The following is a 19,911-nucleotide window of genomic DNA, read 5'->3' as shown; positions in this document are numbered from 1 at the left end:
CCATATTTATATCCCATGTATTTATATGATAATCTCAGGTACTAAGGAGCTACCGTGCTGCATGTCAAAAAAAATTATTACCATGGTACATTTCAGTTTTATTCTAAATTACAAAAGTAACAATAATCAGTCAGCACAGACAACAGGACAACTACAAATGTAACTCACTACAATCTACTTTTATTCTACTAAATGTCTACACTGTAGTTCAGAAAGTGTTCTAGCAAGGTGATGCTGTTGGCAAACGGCTGGGTGTTTATTGAGCTGCGTGAAGCTTACTTAGCGTCCTCTTCTTCTGTTTCTGTCTTCTTCATTTAGAAGCAAAAATCAAATATTTGTCCTTCTCTCTTTCTGACACTTGAACAGCACTGCACAAACTAAACTTCCCCTGAGGAGTTTATTGGCCTGGACTTAAACTGGGCCAGCAATTGCTGGGCCAAAACGGTGCCTTCATTAGAATATTACAGACTATGAGCCTTTCCTCTGTACAGCTGCACTATAATCTCAACTATAATCCTATTTTAGGATTATACATATGAATGTTTATGAATATCAGTTTATATTAAGTCCTTACAGGTTTCAGCCTTTGCCTTATGTGTATGTGTGTGTATATATATATATATATATATATATATATATATATATATATATGAATAACAATTTAATTGGTTTAATTATAAGGAAAGCCATTTATGATTATGTATATTCATGTATGTACAATATTTAGGCCTAATATTTACATATATTTTTACTTTAATATAATATATAAACATTTCCATATATTTGGATTACATAGATTACCAATAAAAAAAATGTAATGTATATTTTCAATATCAGAGTCAACATGAATGTAGAAAGAGATTCATGTAATAGTACTAATAACCCCAAACTTTTTTTAAATACACAGTGACCTGGTTTAAATCATATTAATAAACGTTATTATATTTAAACTGTTCATACTTTTTAAATGATTAAATTGAATTGTTTTCAAAAGTAAAAAAGAAAAAAATTTAAAAAATGGTTGGATTCTTTGGATTTTTAATAAAATAAGATTAAACAAATATGATTATTATTATTATTAAATCTAATAAATAAATATTTATCTAAATATTTAAATATAAATATTTAATAATTTTAAAATTATTTTTGAGCGTATATTTGCTGTTACACACATGCACACACATATGTATGTATGTATGCATTTTATGTCAAATATAATAAAATGGTCAAATTTTAAGTTTTCAATCAGATTAAATTTTAGTAAGCGCCTTCTAATGAAACTAACAATGAAAGGCCAGAAAGTGTTTGGCAGGGACAAAGAAGGATTTTTCAGGCAGTAGGCGAGAGAGCACTGGGGGAGTGGCTTCTGTTGTCAAGGACAACAGCATCAACACAGAGCGTGGTGACAACGCACCCTATTTCTCTCTCACACACACACACACACACACACACACACACAGAGAGCCAACGAATGCGTCTTGCATGTCCGAGTCAGTCAGTGAATCTATTCCTCCTCCAGTGGACCGAGCCAGACAGCAGCGCACCCAATTGAAGAGTGCCTCTCCTGGGCTCGAGCGCTGCTCAGAGCCACTGATTCCACGAGGGAACCGCAGACACTGGCAGGAGGACTGGAGGAGGTGGAGGAAAGGGGAGGAGGGACACCGGTTAACAGATTAAAGCCCTCTCTGTTTCTCTCTCTCTCATTCCCTCTGAGTGAGGAGAGACAGCTCTAGGCACTGCATGCTGTAATCACATTGCTTCTGTGTAATTTGCTCCTCTCACTGCTGTGGTCTGGAGGAAAGGCAGAGCACGATTTAAAAGGACTTGTGGGTCTCTTGTTCTGCCTCCTCTTTTCCCCTCTCTCCTTCTTTCTCTCTTTTTTTTAAATGTAAGTGGAAGGTGGGATTGGGGGCAGTGGGGATAAACCGTTGCGGCCAGCTGGAGAGATGGGCAAGTCCAACAGCAAACTAAAGCCTGAGGTAGTGGAAGAGCTGTGCAGAAAGACCTACTGTGAGTATTGCTATTTAGTCCTTACTTCCATGTCTAGTGCATTTTTGTGCTGGTTAATTGCTTGTTATGTCTAATTCTTCTTCTTATTGTTATTTTCCTTCTCTAAATTGAAATGGAAACAAGCCTGCAATAGCATTTACTTTAAAACCATCTTTCCTAAAACCAGTATTTGTGGATTTCACAAAGTTGCATTTGGCTTAAGTATAAGCTTAATGTAGTAAAGCTATTATTCTGCACTATTGATTCTGTTTTGTGTGTGTGTGTGTGTGCGTGTGTGCGTCTGACCTGCCTGCTTATGAATGATTACGTTCATGGACCTTGAATCGAATGTGATCATCATTTCGTCTCTGGGGTCATTGATTCTTCTCCTTTTCTAATCATATAATCATTAAGCGTGTTTTGATTGGCTTGCATCTCTGTTGTGAGAAGATAAGGTGCCTACATGAACAGCTGGCAGCAACTCTCACGTCGAGTCAATAAGGTGTGGGGTTAACTGCAAATTGTGTTGCAACAATCCTTCCCTGAGGTGGAGAAAGCATATTAGCATTATCATTATCACATCAACTGGCTTTGACTTGATTTTGATTGCTGAAATGAGATGAGGGTTTGAGACCTTGCTAATGCTGCATATTAATCAGTGCGAAATAGGTGAGGCAAATTTTAGTGGAGAAGGTAGAACAGCGATCACAATTATGACATAATTAAGTCTACATGACTAGATGAGCAACAACTGTTTAAGTGACCATTGTTTTGTTTTAGTGTAAGGCCACGGTCCCACTAGACTTTGTGTTTAATTCATTTACATGTATACGTATACAAACACATGGAAATGCAAGCAGATGCAAAGAGGTTTCGTTATTTGTTGCAGTAACACAATTTGTTTCACAATATGCAGTAATTAAGGATAGGATCATTTGCTTCATGGCTTATGTTTCTAATAAGTCACAAATAATACATTTAAAATGTGAAAATATACCATCTTCACATTTAGCCATTCAGCCTGAAACTTGAATGTATATTCAGAAGTTCAAGTTAACCTGTGACTAACGTATCACAAAGACATTTGTGACCCTGGACCACAAAACCAGTCATAAGGGTCAATTTTTCATCTGAAAGCTGAATAAATAAGCTTTCCATTGATGTATGGTTTGTCAAGATACAACTATTTGAAAATCTGGAATCTGAGGGTGCAAAAAGTCAAAATATTGAGAAAATCGCCTTTACAGTTGTCCAAATGAAGTTATTAGCGATGCATATTACTAATCAAAAATTAAGTTTTGATATATTTACAGTAGGAAATTTACAAAACATCTTCATGGAACATGATCTTTACTTAATGTCCTAATGATTTCTGGCATAAAAGAAAAATCTATAATTTTGACCCATACAATGTTTTTTTGGCTATTGCTACAAATATACCCCAGCGAATTGACTGGTTTTGTGGTCCAGGGTCACATTTGACCAATAGTGGATTTAAATGTCACAGATTGACCTCTTGGCTCAATACAAAGAATACAAATTCCATCTGCAGTGTTGCAGCAAAATGCAGTGGATATATTTATAACTTAAGGTATGTTTTATAATTTGTAATTGATCATTTATTACAACCCATTCTCTGGAGAGTGAGCTCATGTTCTGCATATTTTTTCTTATTTTGCTTGGCTTATTTTATTTTTAAATCATCATTTATGCACTTACATGTTGTTCCAAACCTATATGACATTCTTTCTTCAGTTGTTGTTTTTAGTTGTTGTTAGTTTTTCTAATTGGTTACCGATATTTTTATATCTTTTAAGTCTTTTTTTTCAAGAAAGAAAAGCATACATATTTGTAACAGCATGAGAGTGAGTAAATGTTGACAGATCTATCCCTTTATGTTTGTGACAGTTAATAACAAACATGATCCATCAAATTGGATTCTTATTTTTCGTGTTACTATAGTGATAGTTGCTTGTCTTAGCAGTTAGTACTATGGTGCTAAAGAAATGAATGACTTTCTAGGCCTACCGTTTAATGTATCAGTTCGCTGGGACATTATCAAAGATCCACCTGCTACAAGTAGGTAACTTAGTTACTATATTCTCCTTTAAACTTCAGTGGAATTTAAGCACATTCCGAGCGGTAGTGAACCGTTAATGTTTAATGAGCATCTTCAGAGGTTGGGTTTTGTGCACAGTGGGGGGTAAAGCAGGGCTGTCAGGAAATCATTTCCTGCTCCTTCGCTGCAGGGTTAGATCAGAGTGTGAGTAGCGCACAAATCCAACAGGCTTTCAATGAGACGATGTCTGCAATAGAAGCCAAACATCAAAGACTCATGCCAGGCACTATTCAGACAACAAGTGTTTTGATGCTTTGGTCACATAAGTGACCTGAAGATGTTTTATTCGTGTCAGTTTTTAGTTTTTTTTTAAGTTGTTTTTTTTACTAAAAGAAATCGAAAGTGGTCTGAGAACCATTTTAACCCTCTTTTTTCTTTCTACGCTGTGAGCTAGTGTGGTCACACCGATTAGTAAAATCTTGAAAAATCTGCATGAATGTTCTGCACTGAAGAGTTTGATTTTATGGATATCAACCTAATATCACATCATGGAATTCAAAGTGTGCCAAGGAAGAATCGGGTTTGAGTTAGATGTGTGTCTGTGGTCTCTGTGCCTGCTTCTTCTATATTGAGCTGCTGAAAAGAGTGACCTAAGTCAATTCAAATTAATGAATTGATAAATTGATGCCTGCTTCCCATTTTACTTCTGTAATGTGAAATTGTTTTTCTGTGTAAAATAGGGTATTCAATAAGGAAAAATATAGGGTGAGACTTGATTTTAGAATTGATTAGATTGTGAAAAAGGGGGTGTTAAATACGAGAATTAGCCAGACTATTTGCTAGAATGTCATTTGGCTATTGGTTAATATTATCCAATAGCCTGCATGGCCAAAGTGATGTCAGCAGAAAAGGAAAGTTGTATTAAAAAGTTGTATTTTTTTTAAACTACTTTTTAACTATAAAAAGGGGCACAATGATTTGCTTTCATTTAAACAAATGAATGCATTTTCTGTTGTGCATTAAGAAAGTAAATAGGGTCAGTTTTTATTTCATGTTCAAGTTAGCACGTAACGGAATTAAATCTTTTTTGGTTTTTCAAAGTGCTATTATTGGTCTAATTGTGAATAATTCATCCATACATGTTTTTTCTTGCCCCTTTCTTACAATCGAACGCAAGCTCACATTCACAACTTCCTCCATCCAATCAACAACCAAACAATAGAATCAAGTCCCTGTCCTATATTATTTATTTTTGTTACTTCAATTCCATTGTAATTTTAAAGGGATAGTTCACCTAAAAATGAAAATTACCCCACAATTTACTCACCCTTATGTTTATGACGTAATCTGAGTATAACTCCGATTTTATTCGTCTGAAAGTAGAAAGTCATATACATCTAGGATGGCTTGAGGGTTTTCATTTTTGGGTGAACTATCCTTTTAAGGAATTGATAGTGTACACACATCATGCAGCAAACCTTTCTTGCAGAGAGAATCCATTTCACATACACAAATATCAGTTTTTTACATATAGAGAATTACGAGTGCATGAAGCATTGAAATATTTGCATTGTGGGAACAGCTTTATGTACACACACAGAAACAGACAAGCAATCTGTAATTAGCCTTGTATCCTCTCTTCTCTCTCTCTCTCCTTCTGTTCCCACATCCTTCTTCAGTTTTTCTCCTCTCCAGTCCTCTCTCATCTTTCTCTTTCAGCCTGGTTGCAGCTTGTCTCTTCTTGTTCTCTTTGCCTAGTGTCTGCACTGTCTGTTCCACTCACCTCTCAATCGTTGTGTCATTATCGCTAGTTTCACATCAGCTATGTTCATCCTCTCCCCCTTCTCTCATCCAGAAATGTAACCGTTGGACTGTCTAGATTGATTCCCTTGTCTATAATTGCAGACCGGCAGCTGTCTATTTGGCTTAACACATCCACAAGCTGTCTGTAATATCATAATATTTTACTCAGATTGTTTGTTTTTGCCATCATTTCACACCCTCTCTTCAGTTCTAGTTTATGATTTATGGTCACCATGACAATGAGCTATATCAACTGATCCAGTAAAGACTGCTAGTACATCTTTCACTGCTTTCAGTAAGAAGAAATAGGATGAAACATTTTCCCACTTTGCTAGACTGCAGATTTATAAAAAGTATTTACATCTGCTCTGCAAATGATCAACTATTGTGTTTTCATTCGACTACAGTTATTGGCACCTTTATGAACCATTGATTCAGAGTACTTTCCATAGATAGGTTACATGTTGTCCCATGACTTTTTATAGCATTAAGGCCTGTTCTACTACTGACCTGTAGAGTTTAGCACCAACCCTAATTAAACACACCTAAACCAGCTAATCGAAGTCTTCAGAATCACTGGCTGTGTATGAAATTGCTCCCTATACCCTAAAGCCCAAAATATACTTAATTTTCCCTCTAAAAAATGCGTCCTCTAGTGCAGGGGTTTTCAACCTTTTAGGACATGCGCCCCCCCAAGTTTGTCTAATTTCACCCTGGGGGGGCGCGCCCCACAGTTTGAAAACCCCTGCTCTAGTGAATGCGTACAGTTGAACGTGTAGCCTTTCAAAGTATGCTCCATTCCATTTGCGTGAACACCGGCAGTCAACACATGTGCTTTTGAAAGCTTCATCCATGTCTAGTTTCTGCTCTATTTTTCCCCATAATTTATGACCGATAACAGAAGAACTTGTCAATGTGGCCAATGTGTGAAATAACGGCCTGGGACAGTGTTGCCACCTTGTGGAACAACTGATTTCTGCAAAACAAATTCAATGCGCATGTGCGTACTATTCTGATGATGAAATTCGCGTCACACGCACTGTACGCTGTCTCTCACATATGCATAAAAAGGGAAGTATACTTTGGGATTTAAATAGGGCACTATTTGAGGGGTGTGTTTTGTAGTGGTGGACGTTATCAAGTGCACTCATTCTATCCCATAACACACTTCAATAACGTGTGTACAACTGATGTACACTCAATGCCTAGTGAATACCCATAATGCACTGTGAGGGTAATGCTGAATGAATTCACACATCTTGCCAGAAGCTGGCGCCTGTGGCTGAGTTATTCATCCATTTTCCAAACTGCTTGTCCAATGCGGTTACTGCTAAATATCATACAGGTATTAATTTATTTTTATTTGATTATTAAATAGTTTAATTTAGGTTTATGCATGCTAGTTTCCACGAAAGCGCTCAAGATAAATTTCAAATCAAATGATTATTAAACAGCAAGCAGAAATTACGCTGCAGCTCTTCTGGCACTCTCAGATCCAAATTCGCTCACTCCTTTTCATTCACTCCTTCAACTGGACTACATTATTGGGTATAGTGTCAACAGCCAGTAGAAACATCCAGACAAGTGTGTTGTTGGAGCTGTTGAAGCTAAACTCTGCAGGACGTTGTCTCTCCAGGAGTAGGATTGGACACCCCTGGTTTAGACCAACACAAACCTTTGCATGTCAAAAATGTGCCATTTTGTTTTTCACTAAGAGGGTTCTGACTGCTTTTCCATCACACTGCATAGAAAATTGGACACATGCATATAGGTATACATCGAGTTTATGTCCACAAATAGGCTTAATCAAATATCACAGTGGGTGGCCCAGGGTAGAGGCAATACAGCAGGCGTGATGTGGAGGGAGATTTACCTGTGTCTGCTTCACAGAATGTGGCCCACACAGGTAGCCTGGCAGTGGATGTCCTCTGATTCACATAATTTGCAATGCACTGCAGTTAGCTGTAGATTTATGAGGTGTTTCCATTGATAAATCGACTACTTTTCAGTGCATATTGCTCAATTTAGTCACAAACACTGGGACTACATGATGCAAGCCAAATGGCCTGCATCTCTGATGCAACCTCTTATTCCTTGTGTACCCTTTGGTTAGGAGGCTATTTTGTATTTCTTAATGGTGAATTGAGGAGAGCACTGCACCCATTCATTTTATGTTCAATGTGTTTTAAAGGCATTGTGTTTGTAATCCTTTGCAGCATGGGATTTTGTAAGTTGGCCTGTTTTACTACTACCTGCTGCTGTTTGGGTCCCCTTGTGGGCTCGTAGCAGTTTGAAAGCTGTTGCAAAAGTTGTCAGATTTTGTTTGGTTGTTGTTTTTATGGGCGACTGCAGGTAAAACTGTCATCTTCAGAGAACTTCCATTGCACAGGAAAGTGTAAAAATGCCCATGCCCAGAAGCTGTCCGGTTACCGTGTGACTGAATTTTTGTTGTTGTTTTACATTTGTGCATTTTCAGGGGAGTGGGAAAACTTTTATTATCCATTAATTTGCCTAATTTTCACCTCCCGTTTCATCTCCTGGTAGGATCAAACATCCCTTATAAATCTGCTGTGTGTCAGATGTAAGGAAGGAAATTTAAAGTAGAAACTGGTGAAGTTTTCTCAGGACAGACCAGCATTGAGCTTCGATGTTGCAGACTCAGTGAGATTCTAGGTGGTTTCTAGGTATAGTGGCCAATGTGGCTAGATGCAACTGTGTCACTGCAGACTTAATGGGTTGGAGTTCCTGAATCTCTTATCTCTTATTTAATTAATATAAACATATTTTTCTTCTACAACAAAAAACAACATTTACTAAATGGCAAATGGAGCGAGTCAACAAATAAAAACAAGAAACAAACAAAATAAATGCCTGTGAACTGACTGAATCCAGTGGCTGCAGGATTACCTTCAAGGCTCTTACGCTTACCAAGGCTGCATTTATTTAATGAGAAATACAGTAAAAAGTAATATTGTGAAATTGAATTACAAAAAGATGCATGTGTTGCTTTACCATAAGGGTCCAGGTTGTTAGCAGAATGATACAGTTAATGTTCGGAATTAGAATTGACAGTATTTGGCCATGTATATGGACTTGTTTATGGTTCATTTTAAGATGTATGCACAAAAAACACCTTTGTGTCAGCATCTTACATGCTAGTAGTGTGTCTTCCAATCATTTGAGTTATAAATCGGACATAGCCTATAAAAGGCTCTGACAGTGCATTGGCTTCCAAGGCCGTGGATTGTTCATTATTTTTAGCCCGTCTCTGTCTTTTGCTCTTTGCCTTGCACTTTTGCTGGTTTTAATTTGCTGCCACGGCCCACGATAGCTGACAGTGAGGGGGAGTGGTTTTGTAGAATGAGTATAAGTGTCCCGCAGCGTGACAGACAGATTAGATTAGATGTTTAGGGGTTTGTTGTGGGCTGGGTTATTATGGTTTGTGAGGAGAATCTTACCTTGAGTATCTTATTTATCCTGTTTTAAAGGAGATTTCTCTTCTAGTGTTTTTCTCCTCTTTTGTTCTTTGTTGTTGCAGATGTAGAAGGATGTAGTAGCTGGAGTCATGCTGGGTCATATGCGCTGATGAAACACACCTGTGTTACCATGTGCCCTCTGCCCCCTCTTCTCCCTCTCCAGACATCTTTTTGCTATACCACTGGGTTTCTGTTACTCTTTAGTTATGTAAATATTTTAATCCTTTATTATAATATTTGACTTCTTATTCAGCTAGTGCTCTCTCTGCTTGTCAAGGTCTATGTCATATCCCTGTTTCAACAATTCTCTTTCTCCTCATCCATAATTTTTAGTATCTTCAATTTATCTTCTTTCACAATTTATTTTTTCTCCATTCTATCTTTCACTCCACATGGATGCACATCACTGCCCTTGGTAATGACTACGCTCCTACCCCGGACAAAGAGCTTTCTGTGTGTGTGTGTGTGTGTGTGTGTGTGGGCAAACAGTTGCAAACAGTACTCAAGAATATTAAAATGTAAACACTGAACGAACACAAACTGTCAATGGCATATTGAGAATATCAGGTAAAAAAAAAGGCTAAAGTGTTGCATCTGCGCAATTCTTCAATATAGCATCTCACTGGGGCATCTCAAGATGTAAACATAAGAACTCTGCACTTATGATGTAAGTTTCTTTGGATACTGCAAGATCTAATCATAAAAAGCCAAACACATCCGTCTAACACATATATACAAAATAGCCTCTAAATTCACTTGATAAAATTGCTGAATGAATACATATAATGTGTAACTGTATTCTCATTTACAAGTCCTTCCACTGTAGCACTGGATCTAAAAGTGCTTGTCTGCTCATGTGTATGAATCTTTGTGGAAATAGCTCTCTCTACAATGGCTCAGAGGCTGTCAAATGTAGTGACAGTGTAGTGACAGGCCTGATGTTAGCTGTGTTGACATGGCAGTCTGCCTCTAAGCAGTGAGAGACAGCTACAGCAGCTCTCCTGTCAGGTTTCCACGTTTCCCTGTCTCCATTCAGCTTCTCAGCAGTAATATGATGTTGGTTATCTACTGGAATTACAATGCCAATAATTCTCTCACTCCCTGATCTGTCTGTCTGTCTGTCTTTCCATCTTAAAAAATACTTTTATTCAGCAAGGAGGCATCAAATAGAGCACAAGTGAACATAAAGGCTTACATTGTTACAATCTATTTAAAAAATAGCTGATTTCTTTATAAATGAGGTGTTGTTTGTGTGTGTGTCTGTGTATAATCTCAAGATTTTTTTAAACCTTCAAATAACACAATGTTTTACTTTAAAAATTTTCTTTTTTTGTTAAAATTACACTCATTTCACTTTATATTTATATACCATTTTTTACAATATAAAGTACATTTTTTTTCTACTTCCTTAAACTTAAATTCTAATTGTACTTAAGCATTCTGTTCACTACCGCAGGTCAGAAACTGATTTGGAACTTTATTGTCAGTTCAATTCTCACTACAGTGGTCCACCAGCTAGACCAGCACCAAACCTGCATTGCCCAGCACAAATCAGCCTTGCATGTAAAGTTTTCATTAACTGTAGATGGAACAAAATCTAACTGTCTTCTGTACTCTGTCTTGTCTTGTTCTGTCTGCAGTCACAGAAAAGGAAGTTCAGCAGTGGTAAGTGTGCTCTTTATGTCCTCTCTATACCCATCCCTCTCCCTCTCTCTCCTCATCATGACTTTACCTGGCTGAGAGATAAACAGGAAATCAATCAAATCTGTACAATAATGCTGTTACCCAAATGTATAAATGATATAACTTTCCATCCTTCTCCATTCCAACTAATACTAGTGCATAGTATTGTATTCTTGGCCATATACTGAGTATGTGGTTCATGGGCAGGAAATGCTGCAGAAAGCATCTGCTTTAGTATATGAGTATGAATTCAAATGTCTGTTTCATTGTAAATAATTGAATTGTGGTTTCATTTTTGTAGCCATGAAGTAAATAAGAATAAAATATGTATACTTTAAAAACTATTTAAAATATTTGTTTAATGTATGAATTATTAAATAATATATATATTTTTTTATCAGTTAATTCGTGAATCTCATTATGTTTTGGCTTCACACCACATTACATTTTAAAACCTGACGAAGTTTTGCCATTTCATTTAAAGGTCAATATGATATTTTAAAATATGTTTTAATTATATTAATTTTCAGTGCATTTAAAAAAACTATTAATAGATCAAAAGGCACATGTAATTGACCTATGGAAAGCTTTCTGACAGCAAACACCTCTTTTCTTTACTACACTGACTGACTCATCTTGAGAATGTCTGATGTTTTACTAAAGTACCACATCATTGTAGATATTCAGTGCTTCGTGCCTCTCTCTCTCTCATTCTCTCTCTCCCCTCTGTTCTCCATAAATTCTTAACTTCACATGCCAACATCTATACTCCTCCTGGCTGCTCTATGCCTCTCATGGCAGATGGGGAACGGTTGACTCTAGGCAGGGTGCCCAGTAGAGAAAGAGAGAAGGATGAAGAGAGAAAGAGAGTGAAAGAGCAAGAAAAGAAGACAAAAATGATGGAACAAAGAAGAGCGCCTAACAAAAAAGCCAGATAAAAAAAATGGAGGCAGTCAAATACAATACTCAGAGGATAGGAAAGAATGTTTTCTGCTTTTTTAACATTCCCAAAAGGTGGGCACCTGTCTTGGGTGATTGTTCAGAAAACCTTGTATTTTATATGGTTATCTCTTAGAGCAAGGCAATAAACACCCTACCTTTACTCCTTGTCTGATTCTTCTACTCAGAGATGATGTACTGCACTGTACTTTGTAGATATGGCATCTCACTGGAGTAAAGACAGGCACAACTGTCTTGTGTTGAAAGCGGAGGCCCTTGGAGCTCAGTCTAGCGCTGATCAGATCGCTAAGCAGCAAGCATAGACATGCCTGCCAGTCACACACAAACACATGCACACAAGGTGTGCAGCACTTTCTTCTTCTGTTTCTCTGATGATAGAACTACGTTTGTTGATACCAGAAGTAGACTTGCCTTTGAGCCATCTGTATCGAGTCCTCAGAGGATCAGTAGACAGTGCCTTACAAATGCTTTCAAAGTATTCCTGGGGAAGTGCATCAGATACATAGAGGAGGAGTGATTTGTCTGTTCACTTGTTTAGCTATAGATGCATTAAAACTGTGTACAGGAGCTGAAAGTCTTAAATTAGCTGCATTGTTGATTACATCAATGTTGATTGATGTCTTCCCGATTACATTAGAAAAAGATCTTTGAATCTAGGTAGGTTATAATGTACAGTTACGATAATGATTGACTAACTGCACATTATTCTACCACTTATTATGTGGCTAGCAAGTAAATCAGTGTGCATTAAATAGAGATTTAAGTTTAGATTATATGTAGAAAGAAAGAGAGCATTGAGTGATTTAAGAGATGAGTTAAGAGCATTGCGTAAGAGATTGGTTGCTGGGGCAGTCGTCAAGTATAAAGTTTAGAGGTCAGTATATGGAAAAAGAAAAACAAAACTGTTCAATAAACATCATTTAAGCAATTTTGTCTCTTAAACATTTTTGTGAACAATATATGATAGTAGTATATGACGAATGATAGCATACATTTGTTAAAATTTTTGATTATTTAAAGCACTCAGGTTACTTATTAAATTGTGCTGCACATATGGTCATGCCAGTATTCTGTCATCAATCTACTGTAAATTAGCATAATGTGAAAATCTTTCTCTTTGCACAGCAAGTCCGTCTGAGGAAGTAATGAATAATTAGCTAATGAAGTGCTTTTTAACCACAACATATGCTGGAGATTTTAATATTGATTGTGAGGGCCATTTTGTACAATGACTAAATTCTATGTATTTATAGAAATTTGCCTTTTCAGTATGTGTCAGTGTTGAGTCCCCCCCCACCCCTCCCATGCTAGTAGTATTCAATATTTCAGATAGTTCAGTTCTGAAACGCAGAATCTAAACTGACATGCCTGGAAATGAATTTGCAATTGAAGACTGACGTGCCCTGTAATATCCTGGGAAACCATTTCGCCCCTTGCCCCAAATTGCTCGGAAATGATCTGCAATGATAGTCTTCAAGTTTGTCAGGGATCAATTAGCATACAGAAAACAAACAGCGCTGAAGTGTTGTTTCTGAAAATGACTGGATAGAGTGACAGAGGTTTTATTTATCTTGAAATACCCTGACCACATGTTCTGTAACACTGCTAGCAGTGCATTTGGGTGCTAACAGTTGGTACCAGACTCTTTATCTTCACAGGGGGTTATGTACTGGAAGAAAAATGTCTTCTGTTTTGCTATGCATTTGATACCTCTTCAAATGTTTATTTTTTTCCCCACTTTCCTTTCTACTGGCAATTTACACATTTCTATTCCACCAGTGTTCAGAGCTTTGGTGTCATTAAGTATTTTTTTATTAAGATGTTGCACACCACATCTGCATTTATTTGATCAGAAATACAGTAAAAATAATAAACTGTGAAATCTAATTAGAATTAACTATTTTAATTTATATTACATAAACCATTTTAATATGTTGATGTGGTGTTCAAGAAACATTTTGAAATCATTATTACAGTTGAAAATTGTTAAAAATTAAATTTTTTACACAAATGTAATGCATCCTTGTTGAATAAATGTATCAATTTCTTTACTCACCCCAGACTTTTGAATAATAGTGTAAATTTGTTGTATTTGTTTGTATAATCATCTATGTTTAAATCTTATTCTTTTCAGAACTTCAATTCTTTAAATGCAAAATTCTCTCTTTTCTTCAATTCTGCTCCCTCACTCCTATCTTGTTGTATTGTGTCCTGTCTGTGTGGCAGGTATAAGGGTTTTATCAAAGACTGCCCCAGTGGTCAGTTGGACGCAGCTGGCTTTCAGAAGATCTACAAGCAATTCTTCCCCTTCGGTGATCCCACCAAATTTGCCACCTTTGTCTTCAACGTCTTTGACGAAAACAAGGTAACAAGAGGCTGAAAAAAAGGAAAAGTCAATAAAAGGAAAGCACTGTTACATTAACCTACTGGGTCTTTTTAAAGTCGCAGTTTACCAAGAAATTTTTGATTTATCATCTTTACTGAGTTGGAAAATTATCATCACTAGAATCTCTCCCCGAAGAACAGTTTGGCGGAAAAGCACAATACCATGTGTAAACACTCCATTCACTTTCATTTACTCAGCGACAGGGACATTATGGCTTTCCATTTTAGTTTTAGAAATGCAACTTCAACAGAATTTACTTTTCTTTTTTTTTGGTAGAACAATTTTCTGAGCAAAATGATGATGCATTTAGAAGCTTTATATGCTCTAAAAAATGCTGGGTTAAATACAGCCCAGCGCTGGGTAAAATATGGACGAACCCAGTGATTGGGTTGTTTAGACCCAGCGGTTGGGTTACTGCCAGAAGGTTGGGTTAAACGTTTAACCCAACTGTTGGTTGAAAACAACCCAGCATGTGTTCTGTCCAGTATTTACCCAGCACTGGGTTGTATTTAACCCAGCATTTTTTAGAATATGACACACAAGAAACTGTGTGTGTGTGTGTGTGTGTGTGTGAGTCAGACATTGCCGGACTGATGCCCCTGTGGACTATTCTCAGATGTTTCTAGATTCTCAGCGGCACTGTCTGCTATAGTCACATCTTTAGACACACTTCCAAATCACTGTCAAAATGACATTTTCAATATGTAAAACCTTCTGTGAGGTGACATTAAACACAGGTAAGATAACATCTTTCCCTGCTGCTGTCGTATTTAACTGCAGTTTTTTGCTGTGTCACTCTGCAGTTGTCTGCCATCTTTGGTGTCTTTTTCATCTCAGTTTGATGTGAGGCTGTAACAAAGCAGTATGAAATCAACCCTTTTTGTCACTCCTTTAGATTCCTTTTTACACTTTACCCATCAGTTCTCATGCTGTCTTCCTGTTGTGTATCCGCAGGATGGACGCATTGAGTTCTCAGAGTTTATTCAAGCTCTGTCTGTCACATCCAGAGGGACACTGGATGAAAAACTCAGATGTAAGACCAAAATTCCTTTATATATCTCATAATGTTAGCAGTACATCAAAAATGTCTTGTTTGCACAGCAGTGATGTGTTCATTTATCAGGAAGTGACATTTCAGATTCTTATAGTAAAACAGATCTTACCCACACTGAATGTGCTACTAAATGATCTGAACAAGTCTGCCAAGTCTTCATTTTAATTTATCATCCTGACTAATGAAAAGATGAGCATGTCAAAATAAACAGTAGAATAGTCTATATCCTACGCTTATTCTCAGCTCATTTGAAGATACAGAGAGAGACTTTTCTTAATGTGCTTGTTTGTTATTGCTGTCACAGGGGCCTTTAAACTTTACGATCTTGATAATGATGGCTACATAACCCGAGATGAGATGCTGAACATTGTGGACGCCATCTACCAGATGGTGGTGAGTCATTTGCTTCTCACTGAGCCGTAACTTTCTATTACTGAGTTAATGGAAGAGCTAACTCAGTAAACTCAGCCAACATGGTGTTTATTGCAAGCCTAAACTCTAAAAATTTATTATGAAGCTCTGTCAAATTGATAAAGAGACTGCAGTGAATATCTTTACAAATACTGGCTTCCAGGAAGCTTAATAGCATTGGGTGCCTTTTTTATTACACAAGATGTTTTCTCGCTGCTCTGATCATATACAATTGGCAAAGAGGCCCCATTCACCTGTGTGGTAAAAGTTATGAAAGTAACCCGTTAATTCTGTGAGAACAACAATGCGACATTTTCAATAGATTTAGCTTTTGTGAAAGTAAAAACATATTTTTGTGCACCTCCATTTTCTGTAAATGTTTAGCTAGTATATAAAATAAGAAACACATAGGGAATCTTACATACTGAACATTTTACATATTGGGCATGTCTGCAGAAGACTTTACTTTTTTAATTTTTTAAATAAGTTAAGAGTACGGGAAAAGGGCTAAGTTAACAATGAGGATGTTCACTTGAACTACTAATAAATAATACATGTAAAGCATTTATTAATCTTGCAAATTTTTATAGACACTAACATTGTAAAAGTTGTGTTTGTTAATATTACTGTTTAATAGAACTAAGTTGAATTAATGCTAAGCAGTAGTATTTTTATAAATCAACTTTAATAAATAAAAAAATATTGTTCATTGTTATTCATGATACTAAATACATTACACAGTAAAATAACATATAGAAACTGTAAATTTCCATTTGCATACAGCAGAACACTTATTACTATTGTGTTTTGTCCTTGGATGCTATTGAATGAACACAATTCACCATTAATTCATTTTTTTCATTCAGTTCAGCTTGCTGAATTGCTTGTATTCATTGCAGTCTTTTGTTTCTTTCTTTCTTTTTGCTCAGTTGGCTGTTACACAAATGTGTTTGGTTTTATTTGAAGTGAAAAATATAAAAATAACATTTATCTTTATTTTCCACACAGAAATTAATGGGTAAGTCATTTCTGGCATCCAGGATTTGTTTTCCCCCATGACAGGCCACACACACAGATGATTTATTTCTGACTGTGGTTGTTTCTTATCCTGCTATAAAAAGCCAGGAGTATAGGTATGTCCCAATAATTTATGCCTGATTTATATATTTTGCAGGGGAACACAGTGGAGTTACCTGAGGAGGAAAACACACCAGAGAAGCGAGTCGACCGCATCTTTGCTATGATGGATAAGGTGAATTCTGTGTATTTATTTACTGTGTATTTACTGTCTTCTGCTGCCTCGTTGTTCTCATACACGTTGCTTGCAGAAATGGTTGCCTGTATAAAAATAAATATGGAAAATGTACTGCATTTAAAGTGAATTGCAATAACTCTCTGAGAATTTTTAGTCATTTTTCAATTCAATCCCATGACTTCCTACTACTGAATTTTCATAGCTGTAGGTTCAATACCAATGGCTTATTTCTGCTTTGATTGAAACACGGAAAGCATGCCACATGAAAGACACAACATAGAAGCTCTATTACACTACATTTAGAGTACATTGGAAAGCTTTGATAAACGAGCCTTCGAAAGCACTGAGCTCTAAAGAGAAAGAAGAGATTTGAATGCATCATTAAACTACTTGATTCTCTGCATATCTTCCAACACAAACTGTATGCACTTAATACGATTATGTGTGAAAACAGTGACAAGACTTATGACTAACTGTCTTCCTTTTGACAATAGAATGCAGATGGGATGTTGACTCTACAGGAGTTTCAGGAGGGCTCCAAGGCAGACCCCTCTATTGTACAGGCACTCTCCCTTTATGACGGCCTGGTATAGGCCCATCTCAAAGTGGCTTTAAGTGAGTCCCATTTTCCCAAATGCTGATAACAGCAATGTACCAGCCTGCTGACAGTGAATATTCTAAATGCACAGTGTTATTTCAGTATTATTTATACACTGTTGTTTATTATTTTGGGTTAGCTTTTATTTGTATCTTTTCACTTTTAATTTTAGTTTAGGTTTTGTGTTTTGTCATTTTTATTTTTTATATTTCTATGCAGCTTTGATTCATTTTTTGTTTCAGTATTAGTAAATGTAGTACTGCAACTAAATCTTATTTCAGTTAGTTGCTAAGGCAGCATTTTTATTTTTAAGTTTTTTCCAGTTTAAGTTTTTAATCCAATACTAATATTTTATTTTATTTTGGCTTTATTTCAAGCACCTAAAAGAATTGTTAATAGTTTTAGTTTTAGCTAAACAGAACAACAGTCGGACACATCTTTACAATTCTTTACAATACTTTTAAATTTAGGCCTTGACAGCTGATGGTAATTGCCACAATTCATTATTCATTCACCCACTCAGTGTAAATTTAAATATTCTGTTTTTCATTCCTATCTATATACTAGGTAATCAATACAGCCCATTTATGTCATCCTGCTGGCACTGTGAGAGGAAAGCTGACCTGTCACCAATCTCTTGAGCTGGCCAACATGAAAGTTCATTGTGGGTGCTGCTCTCAAGAGGGGATCAGCTGTCAATCACTCATCTCCACTGTCACTGGAAAACCAAAATCCGACAAAAAGACAACGTTAACCCTTGCAGAACTCATTTGGGATGAGCGATGTACAGTAAAGGAACCTTTTTTGTAAAGAAGAAGAGACGCTCATATGGACAGTGACTTTGAGGGCATCCACAACAGTGTTATTAAATGTATAACTCAAATATTCTAAACACCATTGAATGAGTTCCTTATAGCTGTGGACATTGTCATAGGATGGGCCTAGCTGGATTTCGGTCTTTCCTTCATTCATGATGAACGAGGATGCAGTTGCACTGTTACACAGAGCTTCAGCAAGCACTGGCATTGAACAACATGCATCTAGTTGTATTTATTTATATAACCTTTCTATGTAAATTAGCAATATTCAACAATAAACAAAAACTTATAAATCTCCTTATAAATCTCATGCTTATTCTTGAGGCTTAATGTCTGACAGCCATGATGTATTATACCGAGACTGTAACTACTCACATGCCACTGCTTTGCTTGACCCATTGGCAGACTCACAGTACACCTTGTGATGAAGAATGCAAATATTCTACAGTATTGCATTTTACTGTCATGACAATGTAGGTGTATGTGCAGTCAACAGTCTCAGACAGCTGTTGTGTTGCACCTCTGACTTGTTTGAAAGAATGAGATTAAGTTTGTACCAATAGCATATACAGCATTACTCAGCACTCCAGATGCTCACAGTGTTTGAAGTTCTGCACAGTGTTGGTGTATTTAGATTACTGAATGTTAAAATTGCGTTGCTTTGAAATCGACCCTTTTTTAAGCCCAACATACAAGGTGTATCTGCTCTCGACTTGCAAATGCACTGCTGAGTTTGTCTTAATGTCACAGAGAACCTACAGAGATATGGGGTAATGTTAATGGGGTCTCTTTAAATATAATTTTTTTTTTTATGAAAAAATGTCTTGGGGTCTGTTTAGGGTGTGTGAGCCATAGCTCTAAAAGAAGCAGTTTACTCGCATATAATCACCACATTTTGCTCTAAAAGAGCAGATAGTCTCTAATTAGTATGTAGAAACAGAATCAACACTGGTATATGATCAAACCAAAGAAAACACATATTCGGTTTGCAACAACATATTTTAAGATCGGAGTTAATTTTTCCAGTAAGTCAAATTTCTCTATTATTATTCAGTCAGGGCTCATGAATATATAGTGCCTGATGGCTTCAAACATGTATCTCAGTGTGAAAGGATTCCAGGCTAAAAGGACCAAAAATGGAGACAGAAATGTTCAAGCTGGCATACAGAACCTCACTGCTTGCATAACACAATGGAACACTTGGCATTGTTCAATAATCAGTTAAACTGACCAGATTTTACTCATGGAAAATATTAGTCTCATGAATAATAATGGAAGCTGGTACAGACAATGAAAGGCGCCAGAAAAGAGAAAATCAATTATGCCTTTTCACATTTATCTGACTGCTTTCTATACCATATACATATGGCATATGTAGTAAATCTGTAGTGTTACAGATCTATAGTGATCAAGATCTCA

At 36.5% G+C, this 19,911-nt stretch overlaps 1 protein-coding gene across 1 annotated transcript; it reads left to right on the top strand.

Annotated features, from left to right (window-relative positions):
• The first annotated feature begins 1,386 nt into the window (after positions 1 to 1,386).
• On the top strand, positions 1,387 to 18,794 carry ncs1a (neuronal calcium sensor 1a). Its single transcript, XM_079419993.1, has 8 exons — positions 1,387 to 2,010; positions 10,968 to 10,992; positions 14,197 to 14,335; positions 15,311 to 15,389; positions 15,715 to 15,803; positions 16,996 to 17,073; positions 17,571 to 17,691; positions 18,242 to 18,794. The coding sequence occupies exons 1-7, from the start codon at positions 1,947 to 1,949 to the stop codon at positions 17,667 to 17,669; spliced, it is 573 nt and encodes a 190-aa protein (XP_079276119.1). The 5' UTR covers positions 1,387 to 1,946; the 3' UTR covers positions 17,670 to 17,691; positions 18,242 to 18,794.
• Positions 18,795 to 19,911: the final 1,117 nt, after the last annotated feature.

This window comes from Barbus barbus (assembly GCF_936440315.1).
Source record: "Barbus barbus genome assembly, chromosome: 6".
NCBI lineage: Eukaryota > Metazoa > Chordata > Actinopteri > Cypriniformes > Cyprinidae > Barbus > Barbus barbus.
This window is presented reverse-complemented; position numbering and strand designations above follow the sequence as displayed.